At 40.2% G+C, this 18,558-nt stretch overlaps 1 protein-coding gene across 1 annotated transcript; it reads right to left on the reverse strand.

Moving 5' to 3' along the window:
• Positions 1-4,699: 4,699 nt before the first annotated feature.
• On the reverse strand, positions 4,700-13,849 carry TRIML2 (tripartite motif family like 2; the record flags this gene model as incomplete). The annotated part of the gene is made up of 7 exons (XM_079779365.1): positions 4,700-5,238; positions 8,371-8,474; positions 8,653-8,672; positions 10,719-10,859; positions 11,940-12,134; positions 13,266-13,361; positions 13,643-13,849. 7 exons carry the CDS (start codon positions 13,847-13,849, stop codon positions 4,700-4,702), a joined length of 1,302 nt encoding a protein of 433 aa, XP_079635491.1.
• Positions 13,850-18,558: the final 4,709 nt, after the last annotated feature.

The following is an 18,558-nucleotide window of genomic DNA, read 5'->3' on the forward strand; positions in this document are numbered from 1 at the left end:
TCTACTAAGCACCTGGAAGGACCACATAGTTCTCCTATCTGAAACAAGAAACACAGTGCAGTAATCTGTAGCTGATTGGAGTGTTTGTTAGGATGAACACAGAGCTGATTAAAATACTCATTTAGAAAAGACATTCACATAAGATTTTAAACTTTTAACTAAGAGGGTTTTTTTATACAAATACATAAAAGATATTTCATGAAAATAATTTCACATTGTCTCCATCAACCTCTTCTTTTGAAAAATGTGAATTTAACTTTCACATCCATACCAGGCCTCAACTTCCCCCACCTTTCCCCCCAGTCAACCTGTTATCTCACAGCTTGCATACCTTCGGGGGGGATACAATCCATGTAGGTAGAAAGAATAAATAGCCTGTTTGTTCACGAGTTTGTATCACTACCCAGTGACTTTTAGCATGTTTGTCTTGGTAAATTAAAAATAAAAAGCATATACCTCTTAGAATGAAAAGAGTTAGGTAGTGAGGTCATTCATAACATGCATTTGGAACCTTACCTTGCAGACAGCAGAAGCACAGATTATTTTAATGTGGAGTATTTTTGTAATTTTACTGCATTCATCTATTACTGCAGAGCATTCCTTCCTCTCAAGTGGAGTAAATTCCCATCTCACATTGGTTCTCTCCAGGGCAAATGTCCCTGTTCTCTTGCATACTTCCCGAATTGTCAAGACAACTAAAATGCAACCTTCTGCATCTTCTCCCCACCCCCATCTATGTGCTTCACTGTACCAGGAACTCAGAAAATCCAAGAAATCAAAGCTTCAAATAATGTACTTCCCCGTAAATCCTTCCTCTTTATCTTTCTTGCTTTACAAAAGATCAAAAAATCAACTGCAGTGAGGTCACTTACCTTTCCTTCTCTTCACCAATTTCAGACAGATTGGTCTGATTCTTAAATGAAGGTATGAGTCCAGATGGGTAGGAGCTTTGAGCCTTCCCTCAATTCTTTTTAATATATTTTTATTGATTTCAGAAAGGGAGAGATAGAATCAATGATGAGCAATCATTGATCAGCTGCCTCCTGCATGCCGCACACTGGGAATCAAGCCTGCAACCCAGGAATATACCCTTGACTGGAATCAAACCTGAGACCCTTCAGTCCACAGGCCGACGCTCTACTCCACTGAGCCAAACCTGCGATGGGTTTCCCTCAGTTCTTAACCCAGAGGTGCATCAGTACTTCAGCTATCAAGACTCTCACAACTTGACTTCACTTCACATTTGTAGAGCACTATTTCCAAGTTATAACTACAGAATGAAACTAGTTTTACTTAAATGTGCCTTGGCCAAAAAACATCACATGCAAAGGGTTTTGTTTTGTTTTTAAGCTAACAAACACTGATGTTGTTTCAGTATTTGGTCTTTTTTATTGATTTCAGAGAGAGGGAGAGGGAGAAATAGAAACATCACTGAGAGAGAATCACTGATTGGCTGCCCCTGCATGCCCCCACTGGAGACTGAACCCATAACCAAAAGAATGTGCCCTAACCAGGAATCGAACCTTGACCTCTTGGTTCATAGGTTGATACTCAAACCACTGAGCCATGCCAGCCAGGCTCATCTGCATAGTCTTACTCACCTTAGCATATCTCCCCTGCAGGACTTGGATACTCTACCATCACCTGCCCAGTCCTATAATTTACCACACTTACTGCTCCCCCCAACCCCCAATTCTTAATGAGTACATATTGAAAGGAAGTATGTGCTAGGGACTATTTAACATCAGAAGATAAAAAACAAAAACAGGCACAGTTCATACTCTCATTGATTTATAGTCTAATGGGGAAAGCAATCAAGTGCGCACCCAAATACTGGTGTAAAACTGCAACTGTGCTTTGAGTAACAAGAAGCTGCAATCACTGCAATGATCACCCAGGACTCACTCTTGTTAAGGATGCCAAGGAGGACTGACACTTAAAGGAAGACCTACAGAATGAACCAGAAGTAGCAAAAAGAGGAGTGATAACTAAAGCACAGGGAACTGCATGTGCAAAGTCTTTGACTGGAAGGATGCAATGGATATCATCATTCAATAGGTCAGTAGGCTGTGTCAAAATATTATTTTCAAAGGCTTAAAAACAATCCTCATACAAATAAGATGAACATGTGTCAAAGATTTTATTCAACTCAGGAATTAGCTAGGGATCCAGGCAAGGAATAAAATTGGTTTCAAGAATAATGACAAGCAGTTTATTCAGATCATCAGGACTATAAAAGAATGTTAAAATAAGATTTCATAGGTTAGATACAAAACTGGTTAATACCCGACAGGGCAAAATAAAAAACAAAACCTTTGGGAATATTTTTCTCTACAGTTAATTCTTCAAGTTAACATCACAGTGCGAGGGTTCTCATCAAATGGTAAATACCAAAGTCAAACGCAAGTACAGTTTCGTAGAAAATTTAAGTAATCTTTGTTTGTTAGACAATGTCCTAGATTGACATTGAAAGGGCAGGCTGCATTCTCTTTAGGTTTCTGAGTTGGGGAAAATAGTTAACAGTCAAGTTGCAAAGGCAGGAGAAATTTTGATATAAAATGAGGGTAAAGATTTAGTACCATACAGACAATTATCACAAATTTTTTACATTGCTCTATATAGTAAATCATCAGTTTCTTTTTCCTTAGGAAATTAGAAAAGGGTCTGAGAGCCATTGTTTTGTGGTGTGTTTTTTCCTTAAAACTTTTTAAAATATATTTTTTTATTGATTTCAGAGAGGAAGGGAGAGGGAGAGGTAGAAACATCAATGATGACAGAGAATCACTGATTGGCTGCCTTCTCCACACTCCCTATGGGAATTGAACCCAGGACCCTTAGTCCAAAGGCCTATGTTCCATCCATTGAGCCAAACCAGGCAGGGCATGCTTTGAGTTTTTTTTTAAATTATTATTATAGTTTACATTTAATTTTATTTTGTTTTAATTTCAGGTGTAGAACATAGTGATTAGACAAACTTTACAGTTTTCTGCCTGATATTTTCAGTACCCCTAACACCTCTTATGTATTTTGGAATCATGTGCCACTTCAATATGAAAATATTGCAGATTTAAATAAAGGGCCTTGTATGAGTTTTTAATCTTAGTGATCATAGTAATTATCTCACTTCAAACTCACTCAGCTGACCCAACCCCCAATCCTCAGATCAGGGCTACTTTACCCCCATGTCTTCTTGTGATTGGGTGTGAAGATGTACAAATGCATTTTCTAAAGCTACATCTTTATACACACACACACACACACACACACACACACACACACACACACACACACGTGCGCGCGCGCGCGCGCACAATCCAAATATTTAAAAAGAAAAATTGAGAATTCCAAAGGTTGATTAAAAATTTGTCCCCAAAACACAAGTAATTAAGACTTTATGCCTTCCCATACATATCCCAACAGAAGCAATTTTCTTATAATTGCCTTTTGTTCCTTTTATTTATCCAGAGAGAAGTATAACTAATATGTTTCCTTCACTTCCTGTAGAAATTGGTTTGCATTTTTAGGAAATGTCAATAAAATGGGACCATCGTCCTACTTGTCATGCTTACATAACAGGTTCCTATGCAACAGGATTCAAGACAGAGCTTGATTTTTGACAGGATGATCCAGATTGAGTTCCTTACCCTTGTTACTTACTAAATACCTAACAGCTACATAGCTTTAATAAGATTGATACATACTTACAGGTTGTTAAAAATATTAAGGGATATAAAATATTAAGGGATATACAATATTAAGTTTTTTACATAAAAGTCTCCCTATAAATTTGTTGTCACACCCTTCTAAGAACTGTATAAGCATCCCTGACAAGGCTGTACAAAAAATGTTTTTCAATGGATTGTCAAATAGAAAAGATGAGAGCATTATAAGACAATACCACAAATGAGTTTCAAAGCATTGAACTATCAGGCTTCTTTTGCAAAATCTAATATTTTTGTAAAAATGTAGATTACTAGGCCGGCCAGTGTGGTTCAGTGGTTGAACATAGATTTATGAACCAGGAGGTCATGGTTTGATTCCTTGTCAGGGCACATGCTCTGCTTGCAGGCTCAATCCCAGTATGAGGCATGCAGGAGGCAGCTGATCAATGATTCTCTCTCATTGATCAGCTAGCTCTCCCTCTCTCTTCCTCTCAGAAATCAATAAAATATATATATAAAAGCAAAATAATTGTAAAAATATTCACATTTCTTAGCAATGCCTCCTCCTCCCCCATATAAAATATTCAGGAAAATTAAGTTGTTCTCCATTTGGAATAAGTGTTATAGTCTTCACACTGTCAGTAATAGGATGCCTCAATGTCAGTATTAGGTAACAAGTAACTATGATGATATCCTCAAACCTAAAGTCCTAATTATATCTAATGCTATTTTCAAAAATATCTCTAGAGTCTTCAACCTAATCCTAAGGATACCAGACTATATTACTTCTCTAATTTCCCAATCTTATACTGTCTATGCCTTTGTTGTTCTAATTAGTATGGGGTCTTTAAGTTAAGACTCAGCTTGAAGGTAGCCTCTTACAGTAAAGAGATATGAAAAGCACAATGAATGCAAAAGCTCTAGGGTATTGAACTGTGGTCCAGCTTAAGCACAATAAATCTTTTATTATATTAGTTAATATAAATTATTTTACCAAGTCAAACCCTACACTTTTGAGCATCTTGTGGTTTTAGATTTCACACCATGAAAACATCAGGGAGGCAGATGCTAAGAGAGTCTGAATTTGTGCCTTCATTTGGGGAACAAAGAGAAAAAACAGGCCTGAGAGCTCCTTTGAAGACAAGACCAGAGAAATTATAAATGAGGAGTCTCTTTGTCACATCATAGAATGATATCTGGCCATACTTATAGTCTAGAAAAACTCCAACTTTGTGTATCTGCTCTTCCAAGTAGATCCCTTTTAAAGGAGGAAAGACCCAGAAGGTATATTTGGTTCCCATCATGGATCCCATGAGTAAGATTTTACCTTTGTGCATGAGTCTGGCGGCAGAGTCTTCAAATATACCCAACTGCCAGTTTGCTGCCTTTTCCACATCCACCTCCCAGTAATGCCTCCCTGAGGTAAAGCTCTCCACACCCAACACAGAAGCACTGAAGTCAAATATCTCTGGGTTGCCAGGTACCTCCTGCTGGACATTTCCGAGTCTTACACTTCTCAGATCCTCAGATAGGACAAGACAGGAATTAGCTGTTTTGGGATCCAAAGTTATAGGTCCTACAGGGAGAGAGAAATTTGGGTAACATAGGGGTTCATCAAAGCCAATGCCAGAAAATGATCATTTCTAACATGCAGGGGCTTCTCAATGAGTGGGTACAAGTTCCAGAGACAGATATGGGAGAGGAAATCTAGGAGAGTCCAGGAAAAGGAACCTCTAAGCTTTGTTTCAAGAAAGGACATCACAGAGGAAAAACAACAAGACAATGGGAGGAGATGCAATGTATCTGTGGAGGTAGAACAAAGAAATGATAATGGACTAAATGTCCTGGCATCCATTCCGAGCCAGATACCACCTAGGACCCAACTCTAGTCCCCTACAGATCTTCTCCAAGTCCAGAACAACCAGAGGCACAGGAGTCTCCTAATAAAACAGCTGATTTCTGTGACTGAATTGCCCTCCTCATTTACATATCAGCAGAGTGATATGGATGCCTAGAAATTGCTGCCAACTGGCCCTTGTTGGTGAGTAAATCAAAAGAGAAGGTATTAGCAGGGGCTAGAAAACCTGTGAGACTCTGCCAGAAAAATCAAGCTGAGAATAAGAAAACTCAATATGATTTCTTTTACTTGAATGACAGTGATACTTGCTTTCATATCTCTGTTCCTTCTCTTATCTTTCTCTGTTCAGACTCTAAAATATAGTAATTTCTCATGGCTTAGTCCTGGTTCTCCCTTTTTACTTCTTGTACTCTTTCCCCCAATGTGACTTCATCTAGCCTCACTTTTAAATATCTTCTCTAAGTCCATGACTTACTCCATATATTAGTTGCCAAATACCAGTTGAACATACACAGGCCTTTCAAACATACTACAACCAAAATGGAACTCCCAAACCTCTCCCTGTCCCCGTTCTACTTTTTCAGTTAATAGCATACTTAATACTTTAGTTGCTCAAGCCATAAACCTGGAATAGTTCTTTACTTCTTAATGTCTTTAACATCTAATCCAGTAGCAAGTTTTATGGCCAAATGAACTTAAATCTCTAGACTTGAAGCCCCAATGCATGTCATTATTAGGGTGGTCTTAAAAGCCACAAAACCTTGAATTTTAAGTTTCAAGTTGCCCCAGGCTCTTAGCATTTCCAGAAGACTGGCAGAAACCAAGGCAAATTCTTTCTGGAAGAATGCACACCCTTGTTCTCAAAAAATTTCTAAAATTAATATCTAAGGAAAAAAGAAAGCTTACCTATTAAAAAATCATTAAATACATACTTAAGAAGTAAGGGAGCACTATTGAGTGAGACTAGCAGAAATAAATCTGAAGAACTCAAATCAAATATTAAAATTACCAGGAACAGCCCTAGCTGGCTTGACTCAGTCCACAGAGCGTTGGCCTGCAGTCTGAAGGGTCCCGGGTTTGATTCCGGTCAAGGGCACATGCCTGGGTTGCAGGCTCAACCCCCAGTAGGGGGCATCCAGGAGGCAGTCTATCAATGATTCTCTCTCATCGTTGATGTTTCTCTCTCTCTCCCCACTCTCTGAAATAAAAAATATATAAAAAAAAGAAAAAGGACATTAAGGAAAAACTAAGGCACTCTAAATAAAATGTGAATTAAAAAAAAAAAATGACCAGGAACAGACTCTAAAGTAACTTTTGCTTAGGGTATATTACCAGAAGTGGACTCACCAGATCATAAGATAGTTTCATTTTTAATTTTTTGAGGAAACCCCATACTGTTTGCCATAGTGGCTGCACCAGTCTGCATTCCCACCAGCTTTGAACTAGTGTTCCCCTTTCTCCACATGCTCCCCAGCACTTGTTTGTTGATTTTTTTGATGATAGCCATTCTGACAGGTGTGAGGTGATATCTCATTGTGATTTTAATTTGCATTTCTCGGTGATTAGTGACTGAGCATTTTTTTCATGTCTCTTGACCATTTATTTGTACGTCCTCTTTGGAAAAATGTCTTTTCAGGTCATCTGCCCATTTAAATGGATTGTCTGTCTTCCTTTTGTTGAGTTGTATGAGTCCTTTGGTTTTTTTTCCCCCTTTGTTTCTCTTGTCCTAGGAGATGTATCTGCAAAAATTCTGCTAACGTGAGGTGTCTGAGAATTTACTGCCAATGTTTTCTTCTAAGATTTTTGTGGTTTCATGCCTTACATTTAAGTATTTTACCCATCTTGAGTTTATTCTTGTGTATGGTGTAAGTTGGTGGTCTAGTTTCATCTATTTGCATGTGTCTGTCCAGTTTTCCCAACACCATTTGTTGAAGAGACTGTCTTTACTCCTAAAACTTCTCTTTGAAAGACACTATTAGGTAAATATACACTATTAGAAAGACACTATTAGAAAATATACACCACAGACTAGGAGAAATCTTTGCAAAGCACACCCGATTAAAGACTCATGATCAGAATATATAAAGACATCACAAAACTCGGTAAAAAAAACCACACAACATAATTTTTAAAATGCGAAAAATGTTAATAAATATAGTATACTTCAAAAAAGAGCAATGATAAAGGGTTGATAAACATATATAAATATGCTCAATATCATTAGTCAGTTCAGAAATGCAAATTAAATCAGTGATATACTGGTATATGCTTATTAGGTTAGCTCTTAAAAAAACAACAACCAAATCCTGGCAAGGATGTAGAGCAATTGAATCTCTCATACTTTACTAGTAAGAATGCAAAATGACATAGATATTCAACTAAAAGAAATGAAGTCATAGCCACACAAAAATCTGTAAGCAATTTTTTATAGCATAAAGTTAGAAACAACTTAAGCATCCATGAATAAACTGTGGTATATTCATACAATGGAATATCACACGACAACAAAAAGGAACAAACCACTGATACATGTAGATACACATAACAAACTAGGATGTGCCTCAAATGCATTACATTAAGTGAAAAGAAGCCAGACTCAAAAGGCCACATACAGTATGAATCCATTGACAGGACATTCAGGAAAAGACAGAACTATGGAGATAGGAGATATGTTGACATTTCCCCCCACTAGAAGTTAAAAAAATTTAAGTAGTAGAATCTGTCTGCAATTATTTTGATAGTTATCTAATGTGTGTAAGCATATTAAACTCTCCAATCTTTTATATCCTTAAGCTCTCTGGAATTTACTTTTATTTATAGTAGGATGTAATAACAGATGCATCAACTTACTTTGAAACAGTTCCAGCATTTTGCTCGGTCCTGGCGTTCGGCATAAACTCGGGTGTGTGATTCGCGCGGGCGCTAGGCCCTGACACAGTAGTGAAACACCACTCCTATAAAGAAAGGACAATCTCAGTTATGTGGGGGACCCCGGGGCCTTGCACCCAGAGAATGATCTCATTACATGATTACATGACCTCCCTGTTCCTTCCCCAACATCTCTACCCACGTGTGCTCACACATTAGTCCCTGATTCTGACCCAAATATATTTTTCCAAAATGAAAACTTACAATTCCAAAGCTCGTGCATCCTGTGGGGGAAAAAGGAGACACTAGTGAGTATTTGAGCTAAGCACTCTGTGAGTTATGCCCATGAAAATATCTTTTAATAATGAGACCCATTTCCATGTAGTTTCTTCAGTTTCATTATGCTAATTCTCAGATATCAAATTTTAACATTGAAAAGGAAAAGTCAGAAAAAACTCTTTATTGCTATATTCCCAAGAGAAATATTTTCTATACCTCAACTCAGCCATCTTATTCAGAACTGCAAGGGTAGGGTCCCTAGGCCTGGCTGGTGATCAGGGAGGATCAGGTTCCCTGCCTCCCTGCCTACTCCTTCTTCGCCACCTGAGTGCTGCCACCATGTGGTTCCCTGGTTGGTTCCCCAGTTCCCCAGTTCCTAGCCTCCTTGCCTCCTCCTTTCCTAGGTGCCCCACTGCCGCTGCTGGTCGCCTGCCATGTTCTGCACAGACCCCTGGTGGTCAGCGCACATCATAGCGAGCAATAGAACTCGGTGTCTCCTGATCGAACCCCTGAGGGGACAATTTGCATATTAACCTTTTATTATCTATACTAATAAAAGGGTAATATGCTAATGAGACTGGGAGATCTTCAGGACGTTCTTCTGGACAAAGCCATGGTGGTGGGGCCGAGGTAGAGGCGGTTAGAGGCCAAGAGGGGAGGGCAGTTGTGGGTGATCAGGCTGGTGGGGGGGCGGGGCCGTTGGGAGTAAGCAGACCCATAGGGGGGCCAGTTGGGGGCGAGCAGGCCGTCAGTGGGGTTAGTTGGAGGTGATCAGGACAGCAGGGGGTGGGCAGTTTGGAGCGAGCAGGCCAGTGGGGAGGGGAGGTGGGGGCGAGCAGGCCAGCAGGGGGGGCAGTTGGGGGTGAGCACACTGGCACGGGCGGGGAGGGAAGGAGCTGGGGGTGATCAGGCTGGTGGGGGGTGGTATTTGGGGGCGAGCAGGCTGGCGGTGGTGGGCAGTTGGGGGCAAGCAGGCTGGCAGGCAGAGTGGTTAGGGACAATCAGGCAGGCAGGCAGGCAGGCAGGCAGGCGAGCGGTTAGGAGCCAGCAGTCCCAGATTGCGAGAGAGATGTCTGACTGCTGGTTTAGGCCCGATCCCTGCAAACCGGCAGTAGGACATCCTTCGAGGGGTCCCAGATTGGAGAGGGTGCAGGCTGGGCTGAGGAACTGAATTTCGTGCACCGGGTCACTAGTATTATTATACAGGATACTCATCTCAATTCAGCTTATGTATTTGCTTTCTATGCTGGGGGTGGCCAGGGTGGAACATGTGAACAGGTCTGCTAGGCTAGGGAGGGTGGTTGGAGCCAGGTCAGGAACTGAGCAAAACTGAGTCACACCTACCTGTGCTCTTTGGAACTAGCTTGGCTCTAGAATGGAACCTGAGGGTTTATGTGTAAGGGCTTCTCAAATAAGAGCACCTACATTGCAAATATGGGCCTGGCAGGGAAATATGGGTAGTCTTCAAAAGATAGTATGTGTTGAAAAGGTAATGCAGGTTACCATACAAAATTAAAAATGTACTATACAAATAAATATCACTCTCATTTCCCAAGGTTACCACTGATTAAAGTGGGTGTTTATTTTGCCAGAGATAGTCTGAATGTTAATGAGCATAAGTCTATATGTATATACATATTCTCTAAAACCAAACAAAAAGCGGTTCTGCCTTTTTTTCACTTAACCAGGTATCTTGAAGATAATTTTTTAGTGGCCATAGAGCTTCTTCATTCTTTTTTTTTATGGTGGCAGAACATTCCATTGTATAGGTATATCATAATTTGACTAACCAATTATTTATATATTTAAGAGACATCTCAATTCAAACTTACTATTAATAATTTTAAGGGGAGAATTCATGTTATGAAGTAGCTCTATGCTATACTCTGATTTTATGACGATTCATAATGCTTTTGATGAATGGAAAATCGCTCAACAGCTTTCAGCGGTTGCAAATCACTGGACATTGTGATCTAGAACTGACCCCTAATGAGTGCAGCTCACTTCTCATTTCTCAAACACTGCAATGAAGGTTCCTTCTAAACTCTTACCTTGAGCAACACTAAGGAGGGTTCCCCACATTTCTTCTCCAGCTCGGCGGTGACACTGTGGAGGCTGACGATCTGTTCATAGAGCCTGACTTCACTCTCCTGCAGTTTATTCACGTTCTCTCTCCCCAGACGGTTCAGTCTCTGCAGAAGCAACTCCTTATTACTACTTGACAACCAGTGATTTCTCTTACTTGCTCAGTCAACCATCTTTTAAAACCCACACTTTCCTGCCTGCCGCCCCAGGACATCCCTGGGTCAAGCAGGACACTTTGATAGAAACTTCACTCTTTAACACAATACATTTATGTTGACATGGAAAGTGTGTGTGTCGTCCACTTATTCAGATAACAACCTGGACATAAAACAGATTATTTTTTACTCTGCCGTTTTGTCTGAAAATTTCCTATTTCCTTCTAATTAAAATTAAGATATGAATAAAAAATCAAATATCAATAAGAATTAATCAAGCAACTGATATCAGTTTCCTTTTTATCCCTGCAAAGATACTCCACCTAGGGACAAAGCACACGCGCCTGCTATTTTTCTTAAAGAACACAAATCATGTATTGCTGACCTGACAACTTGCTTTTTCCTGATTAGTATGTTCTTGGAGGGAATTCCTTATCCATACACAGAGACATGGTATCTTTTCTAAATGCTAAAGAGCATTCCTTTTTATGTATATACATTTATTTCCTAAGTCCAATACTGATACAGGTTGCATCTAATCTGTTGCTGTCAATAAATATTATAGCAGTAATAATACCTAACACTTATCCAGTGCACAAAAAGTACAAACACTATTTTAAAAGCTCATGTAAACTGTCACACACTCAATCCTCACATCAGTGTTGTCAACCAAGGGCCATTATTATCCTCACTTTACAGCTAAGAAAACCAAGTCCGAGGTTGAATAACTTCCAAGGACATATAGTGGCCGGTAAAACAGCAGACCCCAGATAGGAACCTCATCAACCTGACTTCAAAGACTACCTCTAAACCAGGCTCTAGACGGAAATCATTTTACAGCCTTCCCGTACCCATGTGTCTGTTTATACCCATGTAAGTATATTTGCAGTACATTCTCAGAAACAGAATTGCTGGGTGAATATATACAACCTTTTCATACATCACTGGATGTCTTATTCTGGAATTGACATGCTCAGCTCTTCTGTCTGTCATTTCCCTAATATTTTAAGGATGCCACTTTCAACATCTCACCTGTAATGTTTCCTGGTACTTCTCCTCTAACTCTGCAGTCAACTTCACCAGCGGACTCCAATTGGCTTCTCTCAAGTGTGGGTTGAATGTGTACCCTTGCAGGTTTTGGAAGTTCATCTCATTCTCTTCAGTCACCAACCGGATCATCATCTTATATTCAGATTTAACAATCTCTTTAAAATTCTGCTCCTCTGCCTGCAACACAGATACAGATGATGGACTTCAGGTTAAACACCACAGATGGACCATAAATCTTTTCCACCTTTAACTTCAATATAAAGACAAGGACCCCTGAACTCTAACTCTAACTCTAACCCTAACCCTTACCCTAACCCTAAACCTAACTGTAATCCTAGCCCTAGCCCTAGCCCTAGCCCTAACCCTAACCCAAAGAAAAATAAAAAAAATAAAAAAAGCCGAAACCGGTTTGGCTCAGTGGATAGAGTGTCGGCCTGCGGACTGAAAGGTCCCAGGTTCGATTCCAGTCAAGGGCATGTACCTCGGTTGCGGGCACATCCCCAGTAGGAGGTGTGCAGGAGGCAGCTGATCGATGTTTCTCTCTCATCGATGTTTCTAACTTTCTATCCCTCTCCCTCTCCCTTCCTCTCTGTAAAAAATCAATAAAATATATTTAAAAAAATAATAAAAAATAAAGACAAGGACCCCTAGCTGGTTTGGCTCAGTGGTTGGAGTGTCAGCACAAGGACTGAAGGGTTCCGGGTTTGATTCTGGTCAAGGGCATGGACCTGGTTGCAGGCTCCATCCCTGGCCCTGGTTTGGGCACGTACAGGAGGCAACCAATCAATGTGTCTCTCTCACATCGATGTTTCTATCTCTCCCTTTCCCTTCCATTCTCTCTAAAAAATCAATGGAAATATATCTATTAAGTTTCTAGTCTTTCATTGTTTTTTTGTTTGTTAATCCTCACCCGAGGATATTTTTTTTCCATTGCTTTTCAGTGGAAGGGAGAGAGGAAGAAAGAGAATCATCTAAACATGTGAGAGAGACACATCAACTAGTTGCTCCCACAAGCACCCCAACCGAGAGGGTGAGGGTGGTGGGAGTGTGGGGTGGGGAGCAAACCTGCAACCCAGGTATGTGCCCTTTTACCGGAACCGAAACCACAACCCTTCCGTGTAGGGGGCCACACGGGCCAGGGCCACATATTGACTTTTAAGCTAAGAAATTAATACTTTTCCTACCTATGGATTTCAAATATTTTCTCTTGCTTTGCCATTTGTCTTTTGACTTTGTTTATATTATTTGCCTATATTAAATACCAACATTATAGGTGTTTTCCCCCTAAGGACCAAGACAAGCACTGACCTGAACCAGCCCCATATTTTCTTGCTCTTCGGCCAATAGGCTTTTGGCAGCTTCAAGTTTCTGCTTCAATGTGCTCAACAGCTCCCGAAATAACTTCTGCCGGGAAATCGATCACAGAATTCCAGGTGAAGCAATTGCTTTAGGACAGTTAGATCCCCAACCGTAGACAACCGAAAGGCCAGCAGCCCTGGCTATATGTTTTCTTAGCCTTGACGTGGATGGTCCAAACATGGCATTTGTCTAGCATTTTTTGATGAGTATTAACCAAGGGAACGGTCTTAGAGGCTCCTATTGTCTGTGGCCCAAACAAGTAAGTTAATCAATCAGAGGCGGCGGCCAGAGGGCCAGAGTGGCCCTGGGATCTGGAGGAAGCTTACCCTGAAACCCTCCGCAGCTTCATGCACTCCGCGCACCACGTGGCTGCGATGCTCCTGGGACAGGAAACACTGGCGGCAGAGTGGGACCTGGTCGTCCTCACAGAACAGCAGCAGGGGTTCCAGGTGGTCCCTGCAGGCGGCATCTCCGGGGATGCTCCGCCGTCGCTGGAGGTCGCGCCTCTTGGACATCCCGGCCCTCTTGGACATGCCGGCGGGTGTTCCTGGGCGAAGGTGGGGCTGTTTCCGATGTGGAGTACTGCCCGCCCGGGACAGGAGCAGAACGGCAGAGTTCTGGTCAGACAGCGGGTCCCCCTCAGCGCCCACAGTCAAGCGTCAGAGCAGGTCATGGCCTGGAGCCCTCGATGGCGCACACCTTCCGAAGGAGACACAGGGTGACTCCAGTGTTCTCGATCCAAGGGCTCTCTCCACTTTTCTGGGAATTCTGAGCCCTTGGCTAATAATTAACCACAAATCAGAACAAACCAAAGCGTTTCACTGTAAGGAATTTTAAAAAGGGGGTTGGGTGCTTATCGAAGGGCAGAGTGCTTTACAATAAGCAATGGAGGAACTTCCGGGACTAGGGTGTGGCATGGTCTGGCGCTAGGCATTCTGGGACCAATTTAAGGAACCACCCGCTCAACGCCGGGAGGAGCCAGAAAGCGAGGGCCTCTTTCAGTGCCTCCTTAAATGGGTGCGCACGTGTCTCACGTGCAGGGAGGCGCGGGCTCTCAAGCTCCCCTACTTGCGCAGGCTCCCGGAAGTGAGGCCTCTGCTCCCGGAAGTGAGGCCTCTGAATTTTTTGCGCCGAAAGCCCAAGACATGGCCCGCCTGAGAACCAGCCTTCAAAAGACGTTGGTTTAAAAAAATATATAAAATGACCCCCCAAATAAATAACTAGATAAAATTTTTGCCCAGATACCAAAGGGGAACTATATGTTCTTTTTTTTTTATTAAGGAAAATAGAACAAATCAATAATCGCTGCCATTCCCGTTTCTAGACAATCCTCTGATTACCATTGAGCAGCAATTCTGTCTTTTCCCTGGAAACATTTTAATTATATATATATTTTTAATTTCTTTATTGATTAAGGTGTTACATATGTGTCTTTCTTTAATTACATTTTAAAGTGTATTGCCTACTGAATTTGGGGAAACCCTTCCCTGTCTAACCCTATCCCCAGCCATTGTCAGGTGACACCATAGCACCAAGTATTAATATCTCAGAAGCCTCTTGTTCTTTACATCTGTCCTCATTCCACCTTTGTAACCAGCTTTTTTGACACTATCTTCAGACATGAACCAGCCTCACAGATCTCAGAACTCCCAAAGTCCCATTTCTGGATTTACTAAGCTTCTTCCACCCTCCACTTCTCCCGTGCAAATGTTTTTTGTTTGTTTTTTTTAAATATAAACTTTATATATATTATTGATTTCAGAGAGGAAGGGAGAGGAAGAGAGAGAGAGAAACATCAATGATGACAGAGAATCATTTATTGGCTGCCTCCTATATGCCCTACACTGGGGATGGAGCCTGCAACCCAGGCTTGTGCCCTGACTGAGAATCGGATCCGTGACCTCCTGGTTCATAGGTCCACGCTCAACCACTGAGCCACAACAGCTGGGCTGCACAAATGTTTTTGAACATCAACATGACCTCCTGTCCTTTCATTCTCTCTCTCGTTTTTTTAATTTTTAAGATATGTAAATTATTTTTAGAATCCTGAAGTTGATTACTTCTACATATGTGATATTTTTTGTTTTGTGTTTCCTTTAGGGTACATCTGAAAGCAGCAGTTTTAAGTGTGGTTCCCAAGACTTGATTTGCCTTTTCACTGTGTTGACATCTGAATTGATGGTAGGTTAAAACTATTGGTGTCCTACCATTAGTCAAGGAAGTAGAACAAATAGTACTGTGGTCATTTATTGTACTTTTAAATCTCTATATACTTGTATCCTTACTTAAAATAAAAGGCCTGTTTTACTTAATTATTTCTTGATGAAGTAGAACACTATTAAATCTCAATCCTTGAGTGCAGGATTTATTTTAATATTCTAGGTGACAAAATAGAAAAATGTGGCAAAGGCATTTATGCTGCATATAGAAATGAAATGGTTATCTCAAGAAAAAGCATTTTCTATGATTATGTGAGTCGCAAGCCATACTAGACATGTGTTTTCATAGAACATTTTTAGTTGAAGAAGCTAATGGGACAGACTGTGGTTTTATTTAGATGTAATGACTTGGAAGACATTTTCTCAAATACTAACAAAGTGACCCTGTCATTTCAAGGTAAACAAGTGAGTATTAAATTTGAGCTTTTAAGCAAAAATTAGTTTTGGTAAAGTCCTATCTACTATTCAAGTTTTGGAAAACTTGCATCCACTATTTTAAGCTTGACAGCTTCCCAATTCTTATTTTTTGATAAAATAGGGGGTGCTATTAATGAAATATGACAACTATAAAACTGTAAATTTATTGAACCAAATTTTTCAAAAGACCAATACAAATTATGCAAGGACAAAATGCATTCAATGTGTAAGACAGACCAGACCAATGGATTTTAACAGAGGACAAAATGTTTATTGATATGATTTCAGAATAAAAAATCAATTATCTAAGGAGCTATTAGAATGCTCTCCACTTTTCCAAATATGTATTTGTGTGAGGACAGATTTTATTCATATACTTAAATTAAAATAACATTCTGAGAAGTGGAATGCTGGAGAAGATATAATAGCCACATTCTGAAAAAAACAGAAATTAAGAAATTATATCTTGATATATTTTCAGTTTGCATTTATTTTATCATGAATAAGCTATTATTTTCAAATTCTCAAAAAACATTTTCATTTCTTTTTCTGTGAACCATATGTTTAAGTTTTGGGTTTTTTTTTTTAACCCACTTCCTACTACCTGGTTTTTGGTCTTTTTTAAATTAATTTCAAGAGATACTTACACATTGAAAGCACCAGCTCCCTGTTATTATGCAAACTGCAATATTTCTTTCTACTTATGATTTGGCTCTGAATTTGCTCCAATTCTTTTTTTTTTTTTTTACCGCCTGGGTCCTTCAATTATCTTGTCTTGATTCTCTGAACGTGTTATATGCCACTAAAAAGAAATGATCAGTCCCAAAAATGAACAAGTTTCTAAATCCTGACCTCACGGCTGGCTTTATTTATTGGAGCCCTTAGTAGCAGTGAATGTAGCAGAGCAATGGCCCTCCTGTCATTGTTTTCTTTGCTTTGCTATCAAGGTCACATCTCTGACATCCCACTTTACTGGTCAGTTTCTCAGCACCCTTCTTTGGTTTCATATCCTCTTGAACTTCTAAGTTTTGGGGTGCTTCTTTGGTCAGTCCTAGTTTCTTATTCAAATTCTACAGTGTCTCCCCTAGGTAATCACATTCATTTCCAAAACTTCAAGTACCACTCTGCAAAGTAATAACCTTTTACCTATAGACAGCACTGACAGCTCATTTGCAATTAAATGTCTAATAACTACCCCAAATTAACATATCTAAAACAAGTTTTGGGTTTCAACCTAAGCCTTCCTTCCTCCAACTTACTTTAAAGTTAAGTCATTAAACCGCCATCATTTCATCATTTCGACTCGTTTACATTCAGCCCTGCCCCAATCTCTTGTCCAATTCCTCTTACCTCAATAACCAGAGTACTATTTTAAAACCTAAATCAGGTTTCTAATAACTTTCCTTTGCATTTAAGATAAAATCCTAATGGCTAACCGAGTTCTAGATGCTAACCGAGTTCTAGATGCCCTACATCTAATCTCACCCACGGCTTTCCCCCAAATTTCTCTGTCCTTTCTGCTGCCACACCCAGCAATACTTTTCTCTCGGGTTTTTCAAGCTCCTTTTCCTTCAGTTGTCCATTCAAAGGCCACTTCTTAGAGGCCCTTCGGATCCCGGCCAGACATCACATTATCTTACTTCCTTTCACTCTAACTGTATTCACTATGACAAATTTGTTGCTCACTCCATCTGCCAGAAACTAAGTTCCTCAAACATCCTGTCTATATCTGACATACTAGGTGTTCAATAAATATTTTTTAAAAATATATCTCAAATCAGACCAGCACAAAGGAGAAATCCGAGAAGGGCAGATAGAGATTAAATACCTTTACAGAAACCAAGAGAAAGTTAAGTTGGAGAATAATTTGTCTCCCTAGTATGTCTATGTCTAAGCTCATACCTACTCTTAACTTGTTCTTCCTAATTTTATTTTTTCTTTGCCCTTGCTTTCTCACTTTTTCTTTAACACTGTTGCATTGCGTAGGTATACATTTTAAGGCATCCATAAATACCAAGGTCAAGTTTAAGTATTAATAAAAGCCATGGTTAAGAAAATGATCAGAGAGAAGCTCACCTTTGCTTGTAATCTTCAGTATTTCCTTTAGGAGAAACAGTCGAAAACAGTGGAGATTGAAAAGCTTTTACCAGTTCAGCTGCTCTCTCATCATCAGGTAGGAAAGCTGTAAAATTTCAAGTTATATCCGGATAATAAATCTAAATCTAGGACAGGGGTTATCAGGCTGAAGCAAGCATTAGAATCTTCGTAGTTTATTGAAGGGATTCTGGGCCCATCCCTAGAGGCTCTGATTTGACAAACCAGGGTGGAGTCAATTTACATTGTAATGAGCTCCTGGGGAATGCTGAATGGCTGACCTTGGTCAGGAGTTCCAACCTCTTTGGTTGGGTGAATATTTGGTGTTCTCTCTCCAAGGTCTTATAATAGTGAATAAGATTTTTAGTCCTGGCTGGTTTGGCTCAGTGAATGGAGCATAGGCCTGCAGACTGAAGTGTCTTTGGTTCAATTCCAGTCAAGGGCACATGCCCAGGTTGCAGGTTTTATCCCCAGTAGGGGGCATGCAGGAAGCAGCTGATGGATGATTCTCA

This window comes from Cnephaeus nilssonii (genome assembly GCF_951640355.1).
Source record: "Cnephaeus nilssonii genome assembly, chromosome: 8".
NCBI lineage: Eukaryota > Metazoa > Chordata > Mammalia > Chiroptera > Vespertilionidae > Cnephaeus > Cnephaeus nilssonii.